The sequence below is a fragment of the Podarcis vaucheri genome (assembly GCF_965113315.1).
Source record: "Podarcis vaucheri genome assembly, chromosome: 5".
Lineage (NCBI taxonomy): Eukaryota > Metazoa > Chordata > Lepidosauria > Squamata > Lacertidae > Podarcis > Podarcis vaucheri.
Window position 1 is genome coordinate 2,949,832 of NC_138763.1, and position 13,505 is coordinate 2,963,336.

The following is a 13,505-nucleotide window of genomic DNA, read 5'->3' on the forward strand; positions in this document are numbered from 1 at the left end:
CACCCGCCCTGTGGAACACCCTCCCAGCAGATGTCAAAGAGAACAACAACTACCAGACTTTTAGAAAACACCTGAAGGCAGCCCTGTATAGGGAAGTTTTTAAATGTGTGATGTTTTATTGTGCTTTTAATTCTGTTGTTAGCCACCCAGAGTGGTTGGGAAAACTATAAATAATAGATGATGATGACAATGACGATGACAATGACGACGACAGTGCCTCTGTGATAAAAACAACTTGGAACCCAAAGAATTTAGAAACAATCTAGGAAAAGGTGATAATAATGGTGACGTCTCACCAACAACCTGAGAACAACCAGGAAAAAATGCTGCAGTATTGTCTACACTGGGCTGGCAGAGATTCTCCAGGGTCTCAGGCAAGAGATGATCCCAACTCTACCTGGAGAGGTCAGGATTTGAACCCAGGACCTTCTGAATGTCAGGGAGATAACTCTGCCACAGATCTCCGCCTTTCCCCAGCTTAAGAATTCAGACGCGTCTCTCAAGGGATGGGGTTACAGTGTGTTCTGGGGCGTAATTGCTGGGTGTGATTCTGCAAAGCCTTCAGCAATTTGAAGGGTGGCGATGGAAGCTGCCTCGTACCAGACCAGGCCATTGATTGAGCTATGTGTTTCTACACTGACTGCCCCCCCCCCGGCAGGGGGCATTCCCTGGATATGCAGGGGGCTCAACCTGGGTCGTTTTGCATTCAAAGCAGATCCTTTGCTATTGCGTTACAGCCCACCTCACTTATGAACGGTGGAGACCAGGGGTGCCAAAAGCACTTCCCCATTTTGCTCTGCAAGGAGCTGGGGGCTTTGTTCTGCACTGGAGGTTTCTCTGAGCAGCTTGAAATCTGGCTTGTTGGGTGGTAATAGAAGATGCTCTTGGGCAGCAGGGGGGAGAAATTTGGGGGGGGACGCTCCCCTTGCCCAGCTGTTCCACCAAGGCCCTTTGGATCTCAGGCAACAAAGCATCAATTTACAACCGCTGTCAAGACACTGATGGGTTATATAATTCCCCAATAATAATAAATTATTGAAAAAAACAAGGATATGCAGAGTTTTGAAAAATTAAAAAAACAAAGTGCGAGACTGGCTTCATTATTATCAAATAATGGAGGCATACAATTTGGACAAAAAAAATGGATTCCAGGTGGAAAAATCAAAATTGGAAACAGAACTGTTAGAACCCAAAACAAAGATTTTGTCAAGGATGTATAACTTGCTGTTGAAATGGAATACTCAGGATGAAACTGTGAAATCTGTTATGATTAAATGGGCACAAGATGTTGGACATAACATTATGTTTGCTGACTGGGAACAGTTATGGACCACAGGTATGAAGTTTACGGCATGTAATGCCTTAAGAGAGAATATTATGAAAATGATATACAGGTGGTACATGACCCCAGTCAAGCTTGCAAAAATTTATCACTTGCCCGACAATAAATGTTGGAAATGTAAAGAAAGTGAAGGTACATTCTTTCACCTTTGGTGGACGTGCCCAAGGATTAAGGCTTTCTGGGAGGTGATTTATAATGAAATGAAAAAGGTATTTAAATATACCTTCCTGAAGAAACCAGAGGCCTTTCTCCTGGGCATAGTCGGCCAATTGGTGTTAAAGAAGGATAGAACTTTTTTATGTACGCCACAACAGCAGCAAGAATACTTATTGCAAAGTACTGGAAGACACAAGATTTACCCACTCTGGAAGAATGGCAGATGAAGGTGATGAACTATATGGAATTGGCGGAAATGACTGGCAGAATTCGAGACCAGGGAGAAGAGTCAGTGGAAGAAGATTGGAAAAAGTTTAAAGACTATTTACAGAAATATTGTAAAATTAATGAATGTTAGAATGATGTTGGATAGAAATTAAGTGGTTTTTAGCTGTAATACTATAAGGGAATATGAAAAATGGATTACTAATAGGTAAAAATTTAATGTCACAATATTTTAAGATTAAAGATTAGGATAAATAAAGAGGGGAAGGATTTGCTGAACTAACAAACTGAACTGGAATACAAAAAAGGGAGGCGCGAGGAGGTCCAGGAAACAAGCTAATGAAAAATAAGTAATGGAAAGATTGAGTTGTTTTTAACTGTTTTTTATTATTATTTTGTATTTTTCTTTTTTCTTTTTTCATTTTGTAATATCTTGAAAATTTTAATAAATATCTTTAAAAAAAACCCGAAAAAAACAAGGATAGCAGAGTAAGGAAGGAAGCAGTCTGGAAGCAAAGCTCATCTTGGGCTTCTCATCCAAGATGTGCTGCATATTTGTGTGCTGAGAATGAAGCCAGGGGAGTGGGGGGGAGCGAGGCATGGCAGCTGCTGTCCTTTAAAAATGGGGACACGATCCCTCTTGAGTCAACTCTGAGAACGTACTCAAGTCACCCTGCTAACCAGGAGAGTTGCGATTCCTCTCCATTGAGCCGGGCCTGAAATGCCATTGGATGATAGATACAAACGAAAGAGAAGGCTATGTCCTGCCAGATCTGCAATTGTATTATGAGGTAGCTTGTTTGTGTTGGTTGAAAGAATGTATAGTATTGGACAATGCAGACATTTTAGATTTAGAAGGTCATAAATTAAAATTCAGTTGGCATGCATGTCTTTGGTATGGGAAGGCTAAAATCCATAAGAGTTTTTTGAACCACATTCTTAGGAAGAATCGGTATAGAGACTGGGAGAAATATAAAAATCGGCCGGAAAGAAAAAAAAAACACCTTTATGGTTATCTCTCAATGAGATACCCCTTCATGGATCACTGCCTTGCCATGGCGAAGGGGCTTGAATAACTCAGAGAAGCTATGAGCTATGCCGTGCAGGGTCACCCAAGATGGACAGGTCATAGTGGAGAGTTTTGACCAAACGTGATCCACCTGGAGGAGGAACCGGCAAGCCACTCCAGCATCCCTGCCAAGAAAACTCCATGGACAAAGACAACAGGCATCTCCCAATGAAGCAATTACAATTAAAAGTTAATATGGACAGACAATGGGCAATTTACAGGGATCTGCTGGATTTTACAGTGGGTGGGGGGTAACCCAGACTGAAATCAATGGAAAACTTAAGGAGCCAAGTTACAGATTGGTTGCAAATTCACCAGATATACGACATGTTTAAATGAGATAGAAAGAATGGATTTCTGGATCAAAGCTCCCAATTTGAAAAAGAAACAAAATAAGGATAAACCTCTGTCTAAAATGCGTAATTTTTTATCAGAATGGGAAACAAAAGCCGAGCAAGTTAAAGCTTCAATGAAACACTGGGCAACAGATATAGGACACAATATAGATCTTTACCTCTTGGAGAAACTTTGGGAAAGCACCCTGAAATTTACTGCAAGTTATTCACTGAAAGATAGGGACGTGGGTGGCGCTGTGGGTTAAAGCACAGAGCCTAGGACTTGCTGATCAGAAGGTCAACGGTTCGAATCCCCGCGACGGGGTGAGCTCCCGTTGCTCGGTCCCTGCTCCTGCCAACCTAGCAGTTTGGAAGCACGTCAAGTGCAAGTAGATAAATAGGTACCACTCCGGCGGGAAGGGAAACGGCATTTCTGTGTGCTGCTCTGGTTCGCCAGAAGCGGCTTAGTCGTGCTGGCCACATGACCCGGAAGCTGTACGCCGGCTCCCTTGGCCAGTAAAGCGAGATGAGCGCCACAACCCCAGAGTTGGCCACGACTGGACCTAATGGTCAGGGGTCCCTTCACCTTTACCTATTCACTGAAAGAGAATTATTTGAAAATGATTCATAGATAGTACCTAACTCCGAGAAGGTTGGCTAAGATTTATGAAACAGAATCAGATATGTGTTGGAAGTGTAAAGAAGCAGAGGGAGCCTTTTTTCACATGTGGTGGGCATGAAACAAGGTAAAAGGATATTGGGAAATGATTTATAATGAATTGAAAAACATTTTTGAAACTACTTTCCCCGCAAAACCAGAGTCCTTCCTGTTGGGAATAACCCTGACAGAAATTCCTAGGTGTCAGAAAAGGTTATTTATGTATGCAACAACTGTGGCCTATGTTTTGTTAGCCCCAACTAAAGAGGATTGACAACTTAAATTGACAGAGTATGAAGAACTTGCAGACTCAACACGTAGAATAACAGAGCAAGAAGAACATATATTTAAAGAAGAGTAGAATACATTTATTGAATATCTGGAAAATAACTGTATACACCTGAAACCGCTGGCAGCAGTAAGATCAATTCAACGGAGTAAATGATTTTTGATGGATGTAAAAGTGGAAAACTGATTTGAATGGTTACAGTAAAATATTCAGGAATGTACAATACTTAAAATGAACCATGGAAGGAGAAGAAGGGAAGTCACTGGATATTTTGAAATGTAAAATTGAAAACTCCATAAAAATTATATATAAAGAAGAATTCTAAAATGAAAGCTACCCTCAGGTCACTTTAACCCTGCTTTCTGGGGAATTATACTAACGCATCAATACTGGATGCATTTGACCAATAGCAAATGCAGGAAAAACAAGAGACCCATGGATGTTATCTCGGTCGCAGGGAGGCGGAATAACACAGAGAAACTACTTTGCACATCAAATCGGTTTATGTTGTTGTAAAGACAACTCATTATTGCTTGGCTAGAATTAAAGCTGCATCTGGCTTGGAAATTACACTGTTTTGGGGAAAAACCTCTGTGTCTTGGGGTGTGTTTTCAGAGTTAGAGGGAAAAGAGGTGTGCGGCATATTCTGCCCCCCCAACCCCCCGAGCTCCTTTGCCCCCCCCCACTTGCATCCCATCTGGGGATGAAGATCAAGACCCAAGCCCATCCGAAAAGGTCATTAAACCTCTTCCCGGCACCAGCGCTCTTTCTGACGGAGAACAGCTCCAGAGGATATTGCCTCTTCTCTCCCCTTTTAATTAATAAAATTACAGCCCAGAGCTCATTATCGATAATTATGGCCACTGTGAGAGCTTCCCGTTTCTTTGCTGGCTCCCACCCCCGCCGACCTTAATCCTGTTCCAAATGCAGCATGAATTAGCGTTTAATTAGCCATTAAATAGAATTAACGGTCTCTGGCGGCAAGGTGGCACGCCGAACAATCGTAGGAGGAGGGGAAGGGAGGCTTCCTGGCGCAGGACAAGTCCGGCAGCCATGACTGGGGGGAGATTCTCAACAAACCAGAAGCTCTCGTTCTCAGCCAGTCGACAGAATGTCACCAGCGGGTCAGGCAGAGACACCATCCGCATGCGCCCGTCGCCGCAGAAAATACTTCTGACGGGAATTCCATCTTCGCCCTCCGTAACTGAGCCATGGGAGAACTCGCCCTGCCAAGTCTCATCTTCTCATAGAATTGGGACCCCCAGGGGTCATCTAGTCCAACCCCCTGCAGTGCAGAAAGGACGCCTAGAGAATCCCTGAGAGATGGGACCCAATATGTCCTTGAAAACCTCCATGCAAGGAGAGTCCATCACTCAGTGAGAATGGATGCTTTTGAATTATGGTGCTGGAAGAGACTCTTGAGAGTCCCATGGACTGCAAGAAGATCAAACCTCTCCATTCTGAAGGAAATCAGCCCTGAGTGCTCACTGGAAGGACAGATCCTGAAGCTGAGGCTCCAAGACTTTGGCTACCTCATGAGAAGAGAAGACTCCCTGGAAAAGACCCTGATGTTGGGAAAGATGGAAGGGCACAAGGAGAAGGGGACGATGGAGGACGAGATGGTGGGACAGTGTTCTCGAAGCTACCAGCATGAGTTTGACCAAACTGCGAGAGGCAGTGGAGGACAGAAGTGCCTGGTATACTCTGGTCCATGGGGTCACGAAGAGGTGGACACGACTAAATGACTAAACAACAACAGTGCTAGTATGGGGGGGGGAATTAAAAAGGAAAGGAAGACTAACATTATAAATAAAGTAAATACAAGTGATGGTTTAACATATAATGAGAAAGCAATAGAATCATAGAATCATAGAGTTGGAAGAGACCACAAGGGCCATCGAGTCCAACCCCCTGCCAAGCAGGAAAGACCATCAGAGCACTCCTGACATATGGTTGTCAAGCCTCTGCTTAAAGACCTCCAAAGGAGGAGACGCCACCACACTCCTTGGCAGCAAATTCCACTGTCAAACAGCTCTTACTATCAGGAAGTTCTTCCTAATGTTTAGGTGGAATCTTCTTTCTTGTAGTTTGGATCCATTGCTCCATGTCCGCTTCTCTGGAGCAGCAGAAAACAACCTTTCTCCCTCCTCTATGTGACATCCTTTTATATATTTGAACATGGCTATCATATCACCCCTTAACCTCCTCTTCTCCAGGCTAAACATGCCCAGCTCCCTTAGCCGTTCCTCATAAGGCATCGTTTCCAGGCCTTTGACCATTTTGGTTGCCCTCCTCTGGACACGTTCCAGTTTGTCAGTGTCCTTCTTGAATTGTGGTGCCCAGAACTGGACACAGTACTCCAGGTGAGGTCTGACCAGAGCAGAATACAGTGGCTCTATTACTTCCCTTGATCTAGATGCTATACTCCTATTGATGCAGCCCAGAATTGCATTGGCTTTTTTAGCTGCCACGTCACACTGTTGGCTCATGTCAAGTTTGTGGTCAACCAAGACTCCTAGATCCTTTTCACATGTAAGACTGGGATTTTTTAGATACCGTTCTAAGAAAATACGAAGAGGCCTGTTGGTCAGTCCAATGGCCCATTTAGCATCTTGTTCTCGCCGTGGGCGACCAGATACACCAAAGGGGAAATCACAAGCAGAACTCAAGCACAATTCTTCCACAAATTTGGCCATCACTGCCTCCTGTGGCAGGGAGTTCCACAGTTTAACTACAAGCCACGTGAAGCAGCTCTTTCTTTTGGTGCTCACCACTGCTGCTGTACAGCACCTAGCACCATGGGCACTTGATTCGCCTTGACCACAGCCGGGCACCACAAGAACCCAATCCGTGCCCTTGGCAGCACCATGGATGCCTTCTTACCTGAACATTGAACATGGCTTCATCAGGAGGAGGAGGAAGAAAGGCACTGGGCGGTGGTGGAGGAGGATTCCCAAGATCATCAGAAGGAGGTGGAGGTGGTGGTGGTGGTGGGAAGTCACCTATAGATGACAGGAATAATAATAATAATTTTATTATTTGAACCACACCCATCAATGATCAAGCTGAACGCAAGATAAATACAATATCCCCCTAGGCCACAGGTTCCCCCAGGGTTTGGCAGGAAAAGAAGGCAAGTGTGGAGGGAACATTTGAGGACAATCAAAGAAACCTTGAAACATTTCAGTTTAGTATAGGACAGGATAATATCAAAGTAATTTGGTGGGATATGCAACCAGAAACAGTATCTATATCTTTCTTCAAGAGCATTGGCTGTTCTTCTACAGTTCTCCACGACATATTGCTGTGAGCAGAGATTTCCAGCTCTGACACATATGAAAGATTGGAAAATACAAAGGCTTCTTTGTGTTGATGAGGAAAGGAGAGTTGGTTTGTCGCAAATGAGACCTTAACCAGCAAAAGCAAGATCACCCTTCTCATTGGGTTTGCATAAAATACTCAAGCTACGTCTGCAAGAGGCTCATTGATAGTTATATTGTGGGATTGATTCATCTTCTTATGTAGCTGCGTTGTTTTATACTTTCTGGCTGTCCTGTGACCGCTGTGTTCTGTGTTATAAATCAAGCACTGCTGGGAGCTGTTCCTTTTTGTTTTCCGATATATATCTTATCAATACAAAATTCAGTGTGGCATAAGCAAATTTTTATTCTGAAAGTGTACTTCAGAGAAAAAAGTCTGAGAAGCGGACTTCCGGTTCGGCGCCAGCGCTAATGGCTGCTCCCTCTCCGAGCTCCGGAGAGAGGACGGCTCTGCGAGTTCGGGTCTGACCCGCTACGGCAAGCGGGGGACCCCTAAAATCACAGGAACGGAGCCTGTGAACAAGGAGATTCGGTGGGCACCTGAAGCGCCCCCCTTTACCGCAGAAAGAGCCTTTTTAAAGGCTCCGGAACGACAACGGGGAGCGCGGTGCTGAGAATCGCTACCCAGCCCGCAGGGTGAAGCCGCGTCGCCATTAGTGGAGAGCGCCGATTCCCTTCCTGAATAATTTGGACAAAAAAGACCCGTGAGTAAGATTGAACTTCTATTCGTGTCAAAACTACCTGAGATTAGGCTGAAAACGGGAAAGGCGAAAATTAAGGAAGTCTGCCTTCCCCCGACTGCATGACAATTAAAGCAACGAAAGTTACTAAGCTGCATCCGTATGGGATATTGTTTTTAACTGCTTGAATCCGACATTTGGACTTTGACTATCCCCTCTAGCTTGCAGGGCAGAGGGGAGGAAAAAGTGACTTTATAAGCTGCATGACTAACTTAAAGGAAAAGGAAACTCTCTGCAGCCTTCAACCTGGCACAAACTACTTATAAAACAAAGGAACACTGAACTGACCTCAGATTCCTGTGAAAGTAACAAAGTGGAAGTCTCATTGTTTATTCGTTACAAAGTTTTGGGACTTTGTGGACACAATATATCAGGGAAGGCTGGGACTTTATTTACTGGGAAAGTGTTGCAATATACATATAGAAGCCTCCTGATAAATTTGCTTTTTAAATATTCTTTGCCTTGGTTTGCGGACATTTTGATTTGCTCCCTCTAGAGGGTAAATTAAAAGTTGCTACGCTTTGGGACAGTGGAATTTTCCTTTAGGAGAAGGCTCTCGTGGGAAACGACCTTGGGATATGAGTGGCCCAGCAGACGAGATAAGCACGAGAGCCAAGACAAGGCAATATCAACAACAGCTACAGCAACACAAGAAAAGAGGCTCGATCTCAGGCATAACTCCTACAGTGACAACAGGACAAGAAAAAGGTACAGCAGTCTCCATGGATGCAGTATCGCAAGCCCTTCTTAAGATAAACCAATCTCTGGAGAATTTAACAAAGCAGACGGCAGAAAATACCAAGAAATTGACAGAGAATTCACAGAAATTGACAGATTTAACAACAAGACTGGACCTGAATACAGAATCTATAAATAGGCTTACCCAAGAAAATTCTGCCACACGCCAAATTGCGGAGGAAGCCAGAACTATTGCTGGAGAGACCCAGGAAAAATTAGAACCGATTGCCAGGAAGGTCTACGACCACGACGCAACTCTGGCATTGTGGGAATTACAAAGAAAAGAAAGGAATTTGAAATTACGATCAATTCCAGAAGACGAAGGAGACAATCTTACGGATTTTTTAATGAAAGAGTTTGCTGATGCCTGGGAAGATTTAGAGGAAGACGAATTTAAAATCACAACAGCATTTAGACTGGGCAGAAGACAGAACAGAAAGGCACCGAGAGACTGTCTGATTACCTTGAGATCGAAGGAGGAAAGAGACAAAATTTTAAGACTGCATTTTGAAAAGGCCTTACAAATTGGGAACTCACCGATACAGATCTTTAAAGATATTCCTAAACATATTTTGGACTTGAGAGCTTCTTATAAGGTTTTGGTTTACTTGCTGAAGAAGAACACCATTCTCTTTAGGTGGGAATTTCCACAGGGACTGTCCTTTGACTACAGGGGGAAGAAGGTGAAAATAAAGACGATACAGGATAAAGACAGGTTCCTGCAAAGAAATCAAGAAGACTTACAGAAAGGAACTGTAGACCCAATTGCTGAGCAAAAGAGTGTAATAGATATCTTGAACCTTTCGTTTGGACAGAACCTTCCACCACCAACAGAGGAGGAACAACAATTGGGAGCTGTTGGAGGAATACCAGAAAAATAACAAGATGGCCCTGCAATTCCTTAGCTGGAATTGTAATGGGATGAACATGCCTTTGAAGAGACGACAAGTATTCCATATTTTGTACAGAGAACAATTGGACTTGATTTGCTTACAGGAAACTCACATAACTAGAGCCCACAGGAGACTGCTTATGAATAAAAAATTGGGACAAGAATTTATTTCGTCGGACAAAGTGAAAAAAAGAGGAGTTGTGATTTATGTAAAAGAGAAGTGGGCTCCAAAAATGATATTTAAAGATGAACAAGGAAGATATTTAGCGGTGGAGATACAGGTACAAGGAGAAAAATTTTTGATAATTGGGATCTATGCACCAAATGAAGGCAAAGCAGAATTCTTCAAAAAACTTCATGAAACTTTGACGGATTATTTGGAATATAATATGATAATCATGGGAGATATGAATGGTGTGGTTTCTACAAACATGGACAAGACACAAAGACTGACACTTACTAAAGAAGGGAGACTCCCGAAGACTTTTTTCGAAATGACTGAAAATATGGACTTAATAGACATTTGGAGAACAAGGAACCCTCTTGAAAGAGAGGGAACCTTTTTCTCCCAAGCAAAGATGACCTGGACCAGAATCGACCAAATATGGGTTACTAGTGGAATGGCTCCGAAGATTAAGAAGGTAGAAATCTGCCCAAAAACCTGTTCCGACCATAACGCCGTGAAGATGGAAATGAAATTTACAACAACTGGTCAGTTTAGATGGAGAATGAATGACACCCTGTTTCGAGATAGAGAGATCCACATGAAGGCCCAAAAAGCTCTAAAGGACTATTTTGAAATCAATCTAAAGGGCGATGTGGAAAAAAGAGTGATCTGGGACGCAAGTAAAGCTGTGATGCGAGGGTTTTTGATTCAACAAAATTCAATAAAGAAGAGAAAGCAGAATGAGAAAAAGGAAAAATTTTTGGAAAAGATAAAAGAAGGAGAGAAAAAATTAAGGTCAAAACCAAAGTCCCAGGAGATTTTGAGGGAGATTAAGTTGTATCAAACACAATATATGGAATTGATGAACCAAGAGATACAGTGGAAAATAAAGCAAATGAGACAAAAGACTTTTGAGTCGGCAGACAAATGTGGTAAACTTCTGGCATGGCAACTCAAGAAAAGACAGAAATTAAATACAGTCACAAGTTTAGAAGTGGATGGAAAGATTATATCTAAACCAAATGAGATAAGAAATTGTTTTGTGAGCTATTTTAAAAAACTTTATTCCCAAGGATTACAAAACGAGGAGGACATAGATAAATTCCTTAATAAACATGGATTACAAAAAATCTCTCATCAAAGCAAGGTGGATCTAAACCAGAGAATAACAGAACAAGAGATAGAGAGTGCCATTCAGGACATGCAACTGGGCAAATCTCCAGGGCCAGATGGACTGACTTCCAGATACTACAAATCTTTAAAGGAATGGCTGATACAACCGTTAAAGGACGTCTGTAATGAGATCTTAGAAGGAAAAAAGGCACCCGAATCGTGGAAAGAAGCATATATTTCACTCATACCAAAGACAGAGACTGAAAAGACTCAATTGAAGAACTACCGCCCAATTTCGTTACTCAATGTGGATTACAAAATTTTTGCAGACATTTTAGCAAAAAGATTTAAAAGAGTACTGATGGAGAAGATTCACAGAGACCAAGCAGGCTTTCTCCCAAAGAGACACCTCTCAGACAATGTTAGGAATATAATAGACATTTTGGAAAAGTTAGAGGTGAACATAAATACTAAAGCAGTTTTGATATTTGTGGACGCGGAGAAAGCCTTTGACAATATTTCGTGGAGTTTTATGAAAAAGAATCTTCATGGGATGGGGGTAGGACAAGGATTTGAGAATGGTGTGGGAGCAATATATTCCGAACAAAAAGCTAAGCTGATTGTAAACAATGTAATAACTGAGGAACTTAAGATAGAAAAAGGAACACGACAGGGGTGCCCAATTTCTCCATTGCTTTTTATTTCGGTCCTGGAGGTGTTGCTGAACATGATTAGAGAGGACCAGCAAGTTAAAGGTGTAAAGGTCGGAACTAAACATTATAAGTTAAGAGCGTTTGCAGATGACCTTGTATTGACCTTGCAAGAGCCAAACACTAGTACAAAAAGAGTGTTGGAAATAATCCAACAATTCGGACAGGTAGCTGGATTTAAATTGAATAAACAAAAAACTAAAGTCTTAGGGAAAAACCTAACAGATATAGAGAAGAATAAGTTTCAAGAAGAGACAGGTCTGATGGTGGTTAAGAAGGTGAAATATCTAGGGGTTAATTTAACATCTAAAAACTTGAATTTGTATAAGGACGATGTCAGGGAACTGACATCAGAGGGAAAGGAGGTGGTAGGGCTCCCAGAGACTGGGAGAGACTCAACAGCCAAAGCAGGGACCAGCAGGGGGAGCACGGGGTCTCTGGAGGGGAATCTCAGTAATACTGAGAGAGACGCAGCAACGCAGGCAGGAAGCAGGGGAGAGAAAGGGGTGAGAGACACTTCTAGCGAAAATAGTGGGGAGGTGTCAGAAGCAACTGCAGGGAGACCCATGCTTCGTCGGAAGCTGTCACGTCGTGAGTCCAGGAGACGTGTTTCCGTTAAGGAACTTCTTTGTTGGAGGCGTTTCCGCAAACAGCCACTGTCGGACTCCACCAGTGACTAGAGCAGACATGTCTGATGAGCTCTGTCACGCACAGAGACTTGTGGGGCCGCACAAACTCTGAAGGGGCACACTTTTAAGCACAAGCAGCTAATCAACCCCCTGACAGCAGTCCGACAGTCTTTGTACGCTGCCTGTGCAGGAGAAAGCATCATGAGCGACCCAGCAGGAGCCGGAGCAGGAGGAGCTGATCCAAGCTTGGAGGAAAGATACCGAGCATTGGAAGTCCAACTTGCGCTGCAGACGGCGAGGCTGGAGGAGAGGAGGGCGCAGGATGCTGACAAGAAGGGGAGAACCACTCAGTTCCCCAGAAAGGTACCAGGATTGGTGCAGAAGTTTGGGGGGGACCCCAAGGACTATCATGCCTTTAGGACAGAGATGCAATATGCCCTGAATGTGCAGTTTGATGAGTTCCCTGATGAGGAATCGCGAGTTGCTTTCGTAATTGGGCATCTTGAGAAGGGCGCGCGTGATTGGGTTCGGCCCCTGATGGCAACGCACAACGATATCCTAAAGGACACTATGAAATTCTTTCGTGCAATGGATATCATGTTTTCCAGTGATATTGAGGAAGGGTTGGTGCGCAGACAGCTGATGGCTTGCAAGCAGGGAAGCAGATCTGTCCGTGAGTACTGGACTGAATTTACCATGCTGATTCACAGATTGGGGTGGGATTTATCGGCAGCACCCATTCAGATGCTGTTTGAAGAAGGTCTTTCTTCAGCTGTGAAAGACGAGCTGTCCAGGAGCCCCAGGGCTGTGTCGATGGATCAGCTGACCAAGTCTGCGCTGACCATTGGAGCGCGCCAGGAGGCAAGAGCCTTGGAGAGGCGGGAAGGGAGAGGGGAACGTTGGAAGGAGTTACGCATTCCAGACATTCCTGAGCCAGCTTTCCCGCCGGCAGAGCCGATGGAAATCGGAACAGCCCGCGCGCGCGCAGTTTCAAAGCCCAGTGAGGGGGCGAAGAAGGAGGGAAAGGGAGCCCGGAAATGCTATCTCTGCCAACAGCCAGGCCACTTTGCCAGAGTCTGCCCCCAGAGGAAGGAATGGCAAGGGATGGTGGGGGCAGTGGAGG

At 43.8% G+C, this 13,505-nt stretch overlaps 1 protein-coding gene and 1 long non-coding RNA gene across 4 annotated transcripts in view; both read right to left on the minus strand.

The window, feature by feature from the left end:
- Nucleotides 1-13,505, minus strand: part of LOC309533369 — a 190,820-nt gene that overhangs the window by 120,423 nt on the left and 56,892 nt on the right. The gene's annotated exons all lie outside the window — the stretch shown is intronic.
- LPP (LIM domain containing preferred translocation partner in lipoma) overlaps nucleotides 1-13,505 on the minus strand; it is a 300,872-nt gene that overhangs the window by 115,041 nt on the left and 172,326 nt on the right. For all 3 annotated transcript variants that reach the window (XM_082224279.1, XM_082224280.1, XM_082224281.1), the window contains one exon: nucleotides 6,958-7,076. In XM_082224279.1, the coding sequence (XP_082080405.1) occupies nucleotides 6,958-7,076 (119 nt within the window). The remainder of the gene's footprint in view (nucleotides 1-6,957; nucleotides 7,077-13,505) is intronic.